This window comes from Rosa rugosa, chromosome 7 (genome assembly GCF_958449725.1).
Source record: "Rosa rugosa chromosome 7, drRosRugo1.1, whole genome shotgun sequence".
Taxonomy (NCBI): Eukaryota; Viridiplantae; Streptophyta; class Magnoliopsida; order Rosales; family Rosaceae; genus Rosa; species Rosa rugosa.
In genome coordinates this window covers 19,159,854-19,174,477 of record NC_084826.1, presented here as the reverse complement: position 1 = coordinate 19,174,477, position 14,624 = coordinate 19,159,854, and the positions used below count along the sequence as shown (strand labels likewise).

Genomic DNA, 14,624 nt, shown 5'->3' with positions numbered 1-14,624 from the left:
AAATTGTAGTCCTAAAAAGTAGCGAGAATTTGGATTGTTGTGGATTTACACCTTTCCTAAGACGATCTTTATGCTACTTTGAGCAAAATCAGATCTGCTCGTTTTCCCCTAAAACGACTTCCGCAACGTTTACTCTTTCCATTAAAGCATACAAAAATTATAGAAACTCGAAACTCTTTCCCATTTTAATTTCTTTTTCCTTTGACAAAGGCAAAGAACGTAAATCTATATCACGCCAGGTCACCGGATTCATCGAACAGACGCAGTCTCCCATTTAATCCCTTTTATCTTCACCAGATAAATGACCGAGATAAGGTTGTTAAATGACACATTAATGACAGTTAGAATCCAGTAATAATTCCCCCACTACTACAGGACAGTTTTAGTATCCACACTAGCATAATAAAGTGTAACGATACTAACCAAAACTAACCTAACCATCCCCAATAGAAAAAGCCCTATAACCCCAGGTGACCCCATACAACGTCCCTTTCGTGCACACGGTAATCCCCGCTAATAGAGACAAAAACAAAAAAAAAAAGCTTAACCCGAGGCGGTAAATTTTAACCCGAGTTGGTAAATTTTAACCCGAGACGGCAACAACACCATACAAATACAAATTACGAACATAATAAACACCGCAATATTCAACCCTTTCTCTCTCTCTCTCTCTAAAACCCACACCCAACACTCTCTCTCTCTCTAAATACCCAAAATAACGGCCTTCTTTCTCAAATCAAAACCAAATCTTTAGAGACCAAATCTTTGGGGTTGGGTTTGAATCGGAATGGTGGTGAAGATGATGAAGTGGCGGCCGTGGCCGCCGCTGAACACGAGGAAGTACGAGGTGAGGCTGGTGGTGCGGCGGCTGGAGGGGTGGGATCCGGTGCGGGAGGAGGAGGAGGATTCCGGTGAGAGTAAGTTGACCGTTGAGATTAGGTGGAAGGGGACCAGTAGGGGGAAGGTGGGGCCCCTGAGCTCGCTACGGCGGGCCGTGGTGAAGAGGAACTTTACGAAGGAGGTGGAGGCGGGTCAAGACGGCGTCGTTCAGTGGGACGAGGAGTTTCACAGCGCTTGCGCTTTTAATTCGTACAAGGACAATGTGTTTCATCCTTGGGAGATCGCCTTCACTGTGTTTGATGTAAGTCTCGGTTTCTGCTTCTTCTTCTTTTTGATTCAATTTGATTCTGGGTGGTCAATTCTGGTGAAAAGTTTAAGTCTTTTTTTTGTTGGAGGTTAATGTTATTGGTGAACTGGGTTTGATGGGATGTGGATTGTTGTTGTTTTGCTTGGGTTTAATTTATTGTTTTCGGGGTTTGAATTAGGGAAATCTTGTGGCATCGGTGATGGAAATGTAAAATTTTTGTAGGTGGGTACCTGACAAAATCTATTAAAAGCTGTGATGATTTTTTCTTTCTTTCAGAGAATTAGATAGCTTGAAATTAGATACCTAATTTTGGGAATCGAAATTGATATAATTTTATTGTCTGTTCCTGCAAAGGTTAATTTCTCTTATGGCTACAGTACTTATTTGACTTCGTCGCACACAGTGTCTCTTTTGAATATGATACTTCTGTATAATAAAGGGTTGAATATGGTGGATGGCGTTTTTAAAACTTGGTCAAGTTTTTTGGAGATTGGACTTTTTAGGGTGATTGACCCGGTGGAGTATTGACCAGGGTAACTGTAGAGTTTCTTCTGGGTTGCTTCTGCTAAGGGGTTTTTGGAATCCTAAGTTTACAAGTTTATGCATATTTTTCTGTCCGTACACATTCTTTGGTTGTAATAGCTGCAAATTGTACACCAGGGTTTAGATGGATTTTATATGATTTGGTTGTTGAATATATGGGATTAGGGTGTTCCTCAAGTCTCCTGGTTTATGTCACATGTTTTTCGATTTCATTTCAAGTAACTTTGGTCAACTGCAATAGAGAACTAAGGTGCACTTTTAATCCAGGGTCTGAATCAAGGGCCAAAAATTAAAGCTCCTGTTGTGGGAACAGCATCGGTGAACCTTGCTGAATTTGTTGCCGCAGCTGAAGAAAATGAGCTTCAGTTAAATATTCCCCTGATCACATCTGGCGGTGCTGCTGAGCCCTGTCCCTCACTTTGTGTATGTTCCTGCCCATTAGTTTTGAGTTCTTTCTTGTTTCTTTAGTTATTTATGATTCGTTTATCAGTTATAGATCTCAAGTATTTTTTTTTTTTTTTTTTCAAATTTTCAGATATCGCTTGGCTTATTGGAATTGAGAACGGCTCAAGAAATGACAGAGCCGGTGCAGGGATCAATTATTCCTGCTCCATCACCAGCCCAATCAAGAGAAACTGTATCTGCAGAAAAGGATGAGCTTTCTGCTCTTAAAGCCGGTCTTAGGAAAGTAAAGATTTTTACAGAGTATGTGTCCACCAGAAAAGCGAAAAAACCCTGCCGTGAAGAGGACGGCAGTGAAGGTAGGTGCTCTGCCAGAAGTGAGGATGGTGAGTACAACTATCCATTTGACTCTGATTCACTTGACGATTGTGAAGAAGGTGAATCAGATGATGTCAAAGATGATTCCAGTGTCAGGAAGTCATTCAGTTATGGCACACTGGCCCATGCAAATTATGCTGGAAGAACAATATACTCCAATATGAGAATCAATGGCGAAGGTGAGGATTGGGTTTATTACAGCAATCGCAAATCAGATGTGGGGTGCTCACAGGCCGAGGACTCATCTGTATCAGTCTCTGAGCCATCTGCTAGTTCAAAGCGGGGCTTACTACCTTGGAGGAAGAGAAAGCTGAGCTTCATTCGGTCTCCTAAAGCTAAAGGAGAACCATTGTTAAAGAAGGCTTATGGTGAAGAAGGTGGTGATGACATTGATTTTGATCGTCGGCAGCTTAGCTCTGATGAATGTCTATCTCTCGGGGTAAGATCCTGTACTGATAGCTCTTTATGATGGTTTGATTAGGTTATGATTATGATTTACCATCCTTCTTTAGTATAAGGCTCATTGTTCATAGCAGCTTGATTCATCAGTTTGTTTATTGACTCATGTTTCCATTGTTAATTTAGATTCCTTGTCTAGTTGGAAAGTTCTCTCCTAACATTTTCCCATGTGTAAGCATTTGGCCAAGCTTTTTATTTGTTCCGGATTTCTGGTAAAATAATGGAAGTGGTTGAATCTAGACAAAAATTTGTTTATCCCCTGTCAACCTCCATTGTAAAGTGTTTCACCCTAGCTAAAGTACTTGACATATGATGTGATGATTATATCAGCATCTTATTAGTCGCCATCCACTATTTTTCATTAATCCAGTTGTTTACGTTCTTTTACTAATAATGGTAATTATTTTCTCAGTGGCAGAAGACAGAGGAGGATTCATCTGCTAATCGGTCATCAGTTTCAGAATTTGGGGATGATAATTTCGCCATAGGCTGTTGGGAGAACAAGGAAGTGACGAACCGTGATGGACACATGAAGCTTCAAACACAGATCTTCTTTGCTTCTATTGATCAGCGGAGTGAGCGGGCAGCGGGTGAGAGTGCATGTACGGCTCTTGTCGCAGTGATTGCGGATTGGTTTCAGAATAACCCTGACCTCATGCCCATAAAGTCCCAGTTTGATAGTCTGATTCGAGAAGGATCGTTAGAGTGGAGGAATCTTTGTGAAAATGAGACATATATGGAGAGATTCCCAGACAAGCACTTTGATCTTGAAACTGTCCTCCAAGCCAAAATACGTCCTCTTTCTGTAGTTCCGGGAAAATCTATCATTGGGTTTTTCCATCCTGAGGGGGTGGACGAGGGACGATTTGATTTTCTACATGGTGCATTGTCCTTTGATAACATTTGGGATGAGATTAGCCGTGCTGCATCTGAATTTTCAAGCAATGGGGAACCTCAAGTTTATATTGTTAGTTGGAATGACCATTTCTTCATCCTCAAGGTTGAACCAGAAGCTTACTACATCATTGATACATTAGGGGAGAGGCTCTATGAAGGATGCGACCAGGCCTATATTCTTAAATTTGACAGCAACACGACAATTTACAAAAAGCAAAATGTTGCACAGTCATCTGATGATAAAACAGCCAGTGATCAGCCAATTGTGGCAGGAGCTGGTGAACCCAAGAACCAGCAAATGCAGCAGGTCAATGGGAAAGAGGAGGGGTCTATAGTAGAGGCAGAGATAACCAATCCAGAGGAGCAGAAGGAGGAAGAGGAGGTCGTGTGCCGAGGGAAGGAGGCCTGCAAAGAGTACATAAAGAGCTTTCTGGCTGCTATTCCAATAAGGGAATTGCAGGCAGATATCAAGAAAGGACTAATGTCATCCACACTAGTTCATCAACGTTTACAGATTGAATTCAATTTTACCCAGTTCTCGAAACTGCTGCCTACTACTAGTCCACCGGCAGAAGTAACCACAGATGCGTCACAAAGTCCAGCAGCAGAAGTAACCACAGATGCGTCACAAAGTCTCCAACTTTTTACGGCAGAGGTTGTTGCTGAATAAGAGTGTAAATTTTAGGAAGTGTGATTACTCTAACGTTCTTTTCTTTTTTATCTTTTCTCAACTGAGTGTCTCTAATGGGAACTGGGATTAACAAATAGGAAAGTACTCAATTTTTTTGAGTACCATGGGAGAGAGGTGAGCTTGTGTCCGATCTAAGATAGGCTGGAAATGAAAGTGTATGTTTCCGCAGTTGAATTTTATGTCTGTTTACCTAATTTGATGTGGCATTGCTTTTAAGTAGCCTAATCTCTCTGGTAAATGTGTATTCTGTACATGACTCTGTAATCTCTCTTTCAGACTACTCAGCTCTTACTTCTTACCAGTGTAACCCTTTGTCGAGTCTCAAAATTTTCTTTTGATTTTGGCCTTTTAACTTTTGCACTCTTGTATGGAAAATCCAGTTATATATTATGTTCTGCAGCTACTTTCTGATTCCAATTTCCCATATGTTTTCTTCCGGTCACTGTTAACATTGACAGGGGGAATCTGATTGGCTTTTGTATAGGATTCTGGTCATTGATGCCAGTTTTTCCTTTCTCAATTTGCTCGTTATCTTTTTAGCTGTAAAGATGGATATTCATCTTTTTTGCCTCGAGGAAAAACAATGAAAACAAAAGGATGAAGAGAACTTTCAAGTTTGGTCTTCGATGACATAAGATTCTCTAGACATGCACGCTGTTTTGAAGGAAAAGTTGAAGCCTGGAATGTTTTCACTTTTCCACCACTACAGCACTACCCAAATAACAATAACATAATCTTCCCACACAGTAACACACACCAAAAAAAGGAACACAATTAGAGGGAGGGGACGAGGGGTTTTATTAGAAGTTTGGTATCTTTGGCCCTGTAGAGCACGTTCTGAATATACCTACCTCTTAACAGCCTGTACTCCTATAGGTACTGGTTTCTGTCGTGATTCCAAGTTTGCCTCATGTCCATATTACCCAAACACGTGGCTGAAACATGAAGTTATTATAATGGAGAAGAAATGATGATGATGGAATATGACCACTTTGTCCATATGACTTATTGATCAAGAGGACTTGCGTTTAAATGTGGGAAACAACAGTCTTGCAACATTACATAATGTACATATCATTTAATAATTGCTTCTCAATCGAAAAGATAAACTTATCATGATAAATGTGGTTAACCTGATGTCAATCAGGCGATGTCTATCAAGGGATTTGTAGTAGTGGATCATATGCTGTTAATATGAATCATTGATCAAGTGGTTAGTTTGTGAGATCTAGATTGATAGTTTAACAACATTATATTTTGTATAATCTAGCAAAGAACATTATCCTGATAAAAGATTAAATGATTTCACAACCAAAAATATACAGATTCAATGATTTTCAGGAAATCATTTGATCCAATTCTATATATTTTCTTAACTTGGCAAATTTCCAAAATTGATGGCCATGAACTACCTTCATTATTGTTTACAACTGCAGTTTCTCCTTTCTTTTTTCCTTATATTAATCTTCTTCTTAAGGCAATGATGGTGATGAGGGATTATAAACCAAACAATGTTAACTTTTTGACCTTCTCAAAGGGGATTTGTAGTGTGCATACATGAGCCTGCATCATCCAAGAATTGTCAAAGGCCAAGACAAACAACACAAATCCAGCAACTTGAATGCAACAATTAAGAAAAAGTTAAGAACCATGATCATGATGGATAGGATGGAGTCATTTTTAAATATCTCAATTAATTAATTCATCACAGGATTCCTGCATTAAAGTAATATAGTATGGAAGGATTTGATTTGGATTACTCCATCGCCATCTTTCATTGTCCATCAGTGAGCAACTACACGAGCGAGCTTTTGTTTGACAATCGGCAATCATATGATAGGGAGATTCAAAGTCGAGAAACTAAATGTAACGGTAAATTTTATTCACCACTAGAGTTACAAGTCATCACTAGCATAAGGTTTACATAATAATAACTAGAATTGTCATCGATGTTTAGGCTTGGAAATTTTTAAAGGCAGAGATTGGGGCCAGCCTGATTTTGTTGATCTCAAACAGAGGCCCAGAACTCATCTTCTTCATATGCCTTATGTATCCATAAGGTTCTATACACCAACTCGAAAAGAGGGTTATCTGAATCAAATCACAGGATGTTCGGTGCATTTGAAATCACCTTTCTATTCAATTATGTTCTGCGTTCTTGTAACGTGTGAATCTAAATCAGACCTTACTAGTAATTCATAATTAACAATTGACAATGCATGTCAGTTTAGATATATATGACAGTAATTAAAGTTCAGTCCTGAATCTTGAGTCCCAATTAGCATGCAGTAGTATGCTACTAGCCTAATTCGTATCATATAGTATGATTTGTATACAAGCATGCATGATCTGGGATGTTTTTCATTCATGAATCTTAGCGTTTATCATGTACTAATCTGAGCTCAATCTCCTGGTTTAAGTGATGGATATATATACAACAAGATTAGAACATGGAGAAAGATGCCTCGACACTTTAGCATAAAGTTGTTGGCGTGAATGCTTCATCATTAGCCCCACACCTCTTTTAGTACATATATAACCTTTCAATATCAATCAGTGACTTCTATCCAAGTATTAGGACGGGCCATGTGCATGGTCTTCCCTAACCCATCATTTCGAATTTGGTATCTGAAGATAAGAAGAACTCTCATCTACCTGCACATACCTGAGCAGAAGTTAGCATCTCCCAAACCTCTTAAATCCACTTATTTCTGCCTGAAGCTAGCGGTTTCTAGTTCTCTTAGCTTCAAAGTGGATGGAAATGAGGGATACATTAAAACCTTGGTCCATGATTTCTTTTGGATAACTACTCGACTTCCAAAGCTTATACTGTTAGAGCATAAACCAATAATGTATATCAAATTAACGTTCTTTAACAAAGACAACGATGTATAACAAGATAACATTTTCACATGTTATTTTGCAAGACTGTTGTTAATCGGAATCATTGATTATGTTGTGGCACAACAATAACATTAATTCTACTATACATATTAGATTCCTACAACTGAAATTCTACAACGTCAAGTTGTTAGTATTTCAGACATGCTAATGCATCGTACAATCACTAAGCATTTAACGACTTGAAAAGTTACAACATATAGACAGAAAAACTAGTTGAACTACTCAGCAGCAGATGCAGCACCTGATCAGACCATTTTCGTTACACTTTGCACATTTAACGTGCAGTTCATCATTTTCATGATCACTGTCTGCAAACACCTTTCGACTTCCATTGCAATTGAAGCACACAACAAACCGCATGTTGGCACAGCCGCAACATGGCGAATCAGACAGGTCTTGTGGGATTCCTTCTAAGAGCTTCTTCAGCTTTCCTTGCTCATGAAGCACTACTACTTCATCAGCTCCTCCAATGTACCTCCCCTTGATGAAAAGCCTCGGAGGGATCACTTTACTATCAAACATCTTCCACAACTCTTCCCTGAACTCCATGTGCATCGAAACGTCCCTCTCTTGCACCGTTACCTTGAAACTTTCAAGCAGAAATCGGATTGCCTTGCAGTCCTCAAATGTTTTTCTGATACCGGTCAAGCTTGTTGAGTAAAGAATGACAGAGTCGCCTCCCCCGGGTGGACATTTCTCTTCGAAATCTAACAAAGATGGAAGGTTTTCGTCCTCGTCTGTTTCTTCCTCAAAATCTAAAAATGGTGGCGTAACACTCTCATTGTCGCCAACATTGAACCCCAATTCTTTATCTTCATCCTTGAGTGCTTCCTTAACTACAAGCTCAGCGGAGAAACTGTGATTCTTCCGAATGGAAATCTTTTCTGTGGGGCTTAGCTGAAAAACCAGGCCATGTCTGAAAGAACTAATTGTTGGGATGGACTTCAATGTCTTGAGAAGTTTTCCCCTCATTCCTCTCATGTCTCACTTTGTTTAGGTAATGGAATATGGCATGCGATCACCTTGACATAAAAGAGGTGGGAGAGAAAGGAAGAGGAGTATGTTTTCGAGTGAGAATGACTACTGAGGAGATTGGAGGTCCATAGTTTGATGACATTTTCCTTTTGGTTTCCAGTGGTTCAAAAGCAAACACTGGAAAAAGAAACCGACAGTTGGATGCTTTTTAGAGGTTTAGGTGGGGACTGAACTGTCTACGACATTTTACCAAATGCTAATCATGGTTTAAGAATGAAATGTCTGAATACCCCTTCATAATTAGTGCAGGAGAGGACTAACACTAGGTAGCAGAATGTAATTTGGTAATGGTAAGTGTTACAGGACAAGAGTTAATTCCGGGGAGACAAAGGTGGTGCCATTTTGACCATAATTGAGTCTAGGGTGAGCAAAAGCAGCTTTCCATTTCCTCTTTTATCAGTTGGAAGGTACCCTCGAGAAAACAACTAGGGATTAAAGTGATTGAAACATTTGGTACCCGCAACCATCATGCACCTGATCTCAATACCCTACACAAATTGTGTGATTCTAGCAGTAAGCAGTTGGCATGCATATCCCAAAGAAGATGGTGCAAAGCAACCACTATCCTGTTAGGATTTTATGGAAGTGTTTGGCATTGTAGGGGTTCAATGGATAAGCAAACATACTCTTGGGCATCGTTTTCATTGCAAACTGGTTGCGTGATGAGGACAAGTTTTATCGATAAGTTCATTGCAATTCGGTATTGAACCACCCCACACCATGTCGAGTATGGAATCCATCGTAGCAGAAGGGATCATGACTTTGTGGGTATGGTGAATGGGGGACCTTTAGTGATGGTGGTACCTATAGAAAGCATAATCATGAAGCTCGCCCACTTGTGAATGATGGGCCACCGTGACTGGCGGCTTCTATATATGCAGTTTAAGGGTAAGCTAGCTATACATATCACATTGGAGGCACACATTTTCTCAACCAGGTAATATTGAAATAGACTTGATTCTAATGTCAGCTATCTGTATTGTGTTCTTGGTAGAATTACTACTGTAGCTGTTACTAATTTAGGTTGTAATAAGCCCATCAACGAACATATTTAGGGTTCTAACGGCCAGTGGTTGTAACATTGCTTCGGTTTGTTCAAGTCCGGGGTTTGAAACTTTGAATCATGATTTCCCGCTTGTGAATTTGTAAAGATACAAAGTTCTGTGGAGCCAAAACTTCTAAACGAGGATGCAGATCACCGGACTTTTGGGGCAAGTGGTTGGCTCACACTATTTATTCATTTGACATATGGCGATACTCTATTAAAAAAAAAAGAAAAAAGTGTTGAAGGAATATCGATTTAGTGTGCCTTATCAAACTAGGAGTAGCAATAGGAGAGAAGGTTCTAGATTTCCCAATCCTACACGGATTGGTATTCCTTGTAACATTAGAACTAGTACTTTGTAATCCCTATATATAGGGCTCCTATTCTCAATAATAATACACACATCTCTCTCTACAATTCTTTCTCGAATCTATTTTACTTAAACACGTTATCAGCACGAGCCCTAAACCACAAAAGCTAAAACCCAAAAACCTGAAAAGAAATTGTTCTCCTCAAAGATCTGCCGCAAGCTCTTAGCCCTCGCTAGCCTCACTCGCTGCTGTTGCCCTGCGCGTCCCTGCGCCCACTGCTGCCCCGCGCGCACCTCCGCAGCCCCTAGCCCGAGCTAGCCAAGCCTTCGCTGCAGCCTGCTCCTTGCGCGATCAGCGCTACGCGCCCCTGCGCTCCGTGCTGCCCGCCTACGCGCCCGTGCGTCTGCAGCCCCGCGTCACTGCACTGCTGCTCCTGCAGCTCTGCCGCACATCTGCTGTCCCTGCAGCACCTACGCGCCCCTGCGCACGCATCCCTACTGCCCCTGCAGCACCAACGCACACCGACTGCAACTTTCCCCTTTCCTGTGCACGTCCGTCTGTTTGCAGGCTCCGAAACATCTAGTTCGGAACCTCGGATCAAAATCTTTTCTTCATCAAAGTTGTTCATCTCTGTCTCTTCCATCTGACCTCCGAATTTCAGCCTTATCGGAGTTATTTTGAGACCAGTACAACAATCAAAGTGAAAACTGTTCAGAAGAGAATTTGCTCTGAATTTCAACAAGCTTGACCTTATAAACATTCGCTGCACGCCTCTACTCGGATTGCTTCGCTCCATCACGCCTGCATCGACACGCGCGTGATTCAAATACATGTAAGTATTCAAAAGAGTAAGTTTTGAAGTTCCTATAATTCGAAATTTATATTTCTTCTTCTTTTCTCGGGGACTTGAAAACCTCCCTTCTTCTACATCCCACCTTTCTTATAACGTGGGTTCGATCATTGAAAAGCGGAATCGTGGGCATTCACGCAATTAACGAACTAAGAGTGTTCGTAAGACTTCGGACTAAGAGCGTCCGTAAGCATCGATTTACGACCATACAAACATCATTGTTTCGGTCTAATCCAATCATTCTTGGAAATCGATTTCTTGGTAGCATAGCTCGGAAATCTTATTAGTTTTCGTGGAAGCATTGACTCCGAAACTAACTTGTCCCTGTTTCATCTTTCAGGATGTCAAACATGAACAAACTCGATTTTGTTCCATTGGATTATGCAGGCAAAAGGTACTTAATTTGGGTCACTGATGTCGAGATCCACCTTATTGCCCGTGATTTATTGCATACAATCCAAGAGCTTTGTCCTATAGAAACAGCTCCAGACCCTCAAACTGAGAAAGATAATTCCAAGGCACTTGCCTTCATGAAATGTCACATGGATAGTGACCTACAGTTTGAGTTCATAAATGAGGATAGCGCCATAAAGCTTTGGCATGCGCTTCACGAACGATATGGCAATGTTCGTGACTCCATACTTCCGAATACAGAAGCAGAATGGAAAGATCTTCGCTTCTCTGAATTTGACACTGTCATGCAATTTTATTCGGAAGCTCTCAGCATCAGAGCAATGATGCGTCTTTGTGGAAAAACAATCACAGAAGACCAGTTGATTGAGAAAACCCTCAATACCTTCCCCGTCTATGCTATGAGGTCCTCTGACTTACTCCGGACTCATGTAAATGCAAGACGGATCACAAGTTTTCAACAGCTTATTGAAGCTATGGCCACTACTGAAAGACGTGGCAATGAACTTGTGCAAAGAAGATTTGATAGGCTTCAAGATAGCTATCAAGAGCATCGTCCTATGGCTAGAGAAAGTCGTCATCGACGTCATGATCCATACAATCGAAATGCTCAAGAAGGTAATCGCTCAAGGCGACAATCCCACGACCGTAGGAGGCGTGATTTTGAGGGACATAGGGTTGGAAATCATGGAGCCAACGTTGGCCATGGGCACCACTTTCCAACGCCACCAGTCCTAGGGACTATGCATATTGCGCCAATGCGCCTCAATCAAGGGAGAATCCTCTTCTATTTCTGATATGGAACGTCTGATCAATGGACCTGAATTTTCAATGTACCTACGAAGGTAGTCGCATCAGGGTGATCAAGACATCGAGTTCACAAAGACTTTAAATCTGGCGATGAAGACAAAATGCCGCAGATTTTTATAGTCTTTATTATTTCCAAGAATCATGTAATGACAATTATGCCTTAAATCAATAAAATGACTTATTGTATTAACTCTTTCCCTCTAGGCGTACTCAAGAGTAATTGTGATGTCTAGGCAAGGTTTGATCTGAGAGAACGGTTTTAAAAGTGAGCAACGCTCCACCAAAATCTCGCCTTACCTTTCCTGGTCACAACTAAATTGAAATTACCGAACGGATTGAGTGACTACGATTTGTCTACGGTTTGATTTTTATATTGGATTAGATTTTGGTCAAGAAACTTTGATGTAATCATTGGCTATCATATTTTTTCGAACTTTATTACTTCAAAGATATAAGAGCCAATGGTTTTCATGTGGAAACACATTGTGAGAATGGACATGAGTTTCTTTGCATCACCTCTAATGACTACGGACATAAACGAGTCTTAGAGAAACTTATGTGTCGCTCTAGTGGGTTGTATGCAACCACTATTCGAGTCATTGAATCCAACCATGTCATGAGAGATGATTTATGGGATTCTGACACATATAGGCTTTGGCACGACCGTTTGGGACACCCAGGTCGTGACATGATGATCCGTATATTAAAGACTTCACACGGACATCCCTTTTTCAGAACTAAAAGAAGTAAAACTCGGTTTTTGTACACCGAAGGAGCCCCTGCGCCTCACGGCGCCGTTCACCCCCAAATCCGGCCATCCTTGGCCGGCGCCGCCTTCCCCCTGCGGCCTCAGGGTGGCATTGACGCCACCAAGGCTCCTTTGTCTCCAACTTTTACTTCTAAAGTCACTTGTGATTTTGTGGCTCAACCAAAATCCTCATTGGTTGTTTCTAAAGCCCATCATTCGTTCTGCAAAGCTTGCTCTTTAGCAAAGTTAGGATCGAGACCATCCTATGCAAAGGACACCAAAGAAAATATACCATTCTTGCAAAGAATCCAAGGTGATATTTGTGGACCTATTCAACCATCATGCGGACCATTTCGATATTTTATGGTATTGGTTGATGCATCGACACGCTGGTCACATGTCATGCTATTGTCCACAAGGAACGCTGCATTTGCTAAACTCCTAGCACAAATAATTAAGTTAAGGGCTCACCACCCTGATCATCCTATTAAGTCTATAAGATTAGACAATGCTGGAGAGTTTACATCAAAGACTTTTGATGATTATTACATGTCCATTAGGATTGATGTTGACCATCCTGTTCCTCATGTTCACACCCAAAATGGTCTCGCAGAAGCCGCCATTAAACGACTACAAATGGTCGCTAGGGCATTGGTAATGCGCACCAATCTCCCTATTTCTGCTTGGGGCTATGCAATATTGCATGCAGCTGTGCTTATTCGTCTAAGGCCCACTGCCACTCAACCCTTTTATGCGTCCCAGATGGTGACTGGGTATGAGCCTAATGTCTCACACTTACGCATATTTGGGTGTGCAGTTTATGTGCCAATTACGCCACCACAGCGCACCAAAATGGGTCCTCAAAGACGATTAGGTCTTTATGTTGGATATGATTCTCCAACGATTATCCGCTACATAGAACCCTTGACAGGCGATCTCTTTACCGCTAGATTTGCGGATTGTCACTTCGATGAGACAGTCTTCCCGTCGTTAGGGGGAGATAAGAACATCAATGTTCAACAGGAACGACATGAATTGTCGTGGTCTGTCCCCACTCTGTCTCATCTTGATCCCCGAACCGCACAGTCCGAAATTGAAGTGCAGAGAATTCTCGATCTTCAGAACGTAGCAGAATCGATGCCTGATGCGTTTTCTGATATCGCTAAAGTGACGAGATCACACATACCTGCTGCAAACGTGCCTGCAAGGATTGATGTCCCTAAAACTAGAGGACATGACGCCAACTCAAGAGGATATGAGCATGGCGCCAACGTCCCCTCTGACAGTGATGGTGACGTTGTGGCTAGGCCCATGGCTCCTGCCAGGAAGCGCGGGAGGCCCATAGGTTCGATGGATTCTCGCCCAAGAAAGAAAGCGAGTTTGGCACAGAATAATCCATTAATCATCGATGTGAATAATCCATCTCATGAGAATATTCCGGATTATGGTTATGTCCAAGAGACATCATTGGGGGACGCTCCAATGTCAGAACCAACTCCAGAGAATAGAGAGATCTCCATAAATTACACTAATGTACATGAGATGATGGATAGAAATTCTATGGCGATTGATGATGCATTTGCATATCATATTGCAAAAGGAATTATAGAATATGATGATATCGAACCTCGCTCTGTTGAAGAATGTCAACGAAGAGCAGATTGGCCTAAATGGAAAGATGCGATCCAGGTTGAATTGGATTCACTAACAAAGAGACAGGTATTTGGGCCTGTAACGCAGACACCCCCAAGTGTAAAGCCTGTTGGCCATAAATGGGTCTTTGTTAGAAAGCGTAATGAGAAAAATGAGGTGGTAAGATATAAAGCCCGCCTTGTGGCGCAAGGTTTCTCACAACGCCCTGGAATCGACTACGAGGAGACATATTCTCCCGTAATGGACGTTATAACGTTCCGCTACCTTGTCAGTTTGGTAGTTTTCGAAAAACTTGACATGCAGCTTATGGATGTGGTTACAGCATATCTCTATGGGGATC

The 14,624-nt window shown here is 41.4% G+C and overlaps 2 protein-coding genes across 4 annotated transcripts; one reads left to right on the top strand and one right to left on the bottom strand.

Annotated features, from left to right (window-relative positions):
• The first annotated feature begins 639 nt into the window (after positions 1-639).
• On the top strand, positions 640-4,824 carry LOC133720520 (uncharacterized). The gene is made up of 4 exons (XM_062146865.1): positions 640-1,141; positions 1,958-2,113; positions 2,226-2,909; positions 3,342-4,824. Exons 1-4 carry the CDS (start codon positions 788-790, stop codon positions 4,494-4,496), a joined length of 2,349 nt encoding a protein of 782 aa, XP_062002849.1. The 5' UTR covers positions 640-787; the 3' UTR covers positions 4,497-4,824.
• A 2,288-nt stretch (positions 4,825-7,112) lies between these two features.
• On the bottom strand, positions 7,113-8,605 carry LOC133721393 (uncharacterized protein At5g39865-like). 3 transcript variants are annotated; one of them, XM_062147995.1, is made up of 2 exons: positions 7,663-8,597; positions 7,113-7,182 (listed from the first exon to the last, which is right to left on the bottom strand). In XM_062147995.1, the coding sequence occupies exons 1-2, from the start codon at positions 8,400-8,402 to the stop codon at positions 7,128-7,130; spliced, it is 795 nt and encodes a 264-aa protein (XP_062003979.1). In that variant the 5' UTR covers positions 8,403-8,597; the 3' UTR covers positions 7,113-7,127. The 3 variants fall into 3 exon arrangements, with proteins under 3 accessions (XP_062003979.1, XP_062003980.1, XP_062003978.1); XM_062147996.1 differs by having other exon boundaries at positions 7,154-7,172; positions 7,663-8,592; XM_062147994.1 differs by lacking the exon at positions 7,113-7,182 and adding an exon at positions 7,195-7,346 and having other exon boundaries at positions 7,663-8,605.
• Between the last annotated feature and the right edge of the window lie 6,019 nt (positions 8,606-14,624).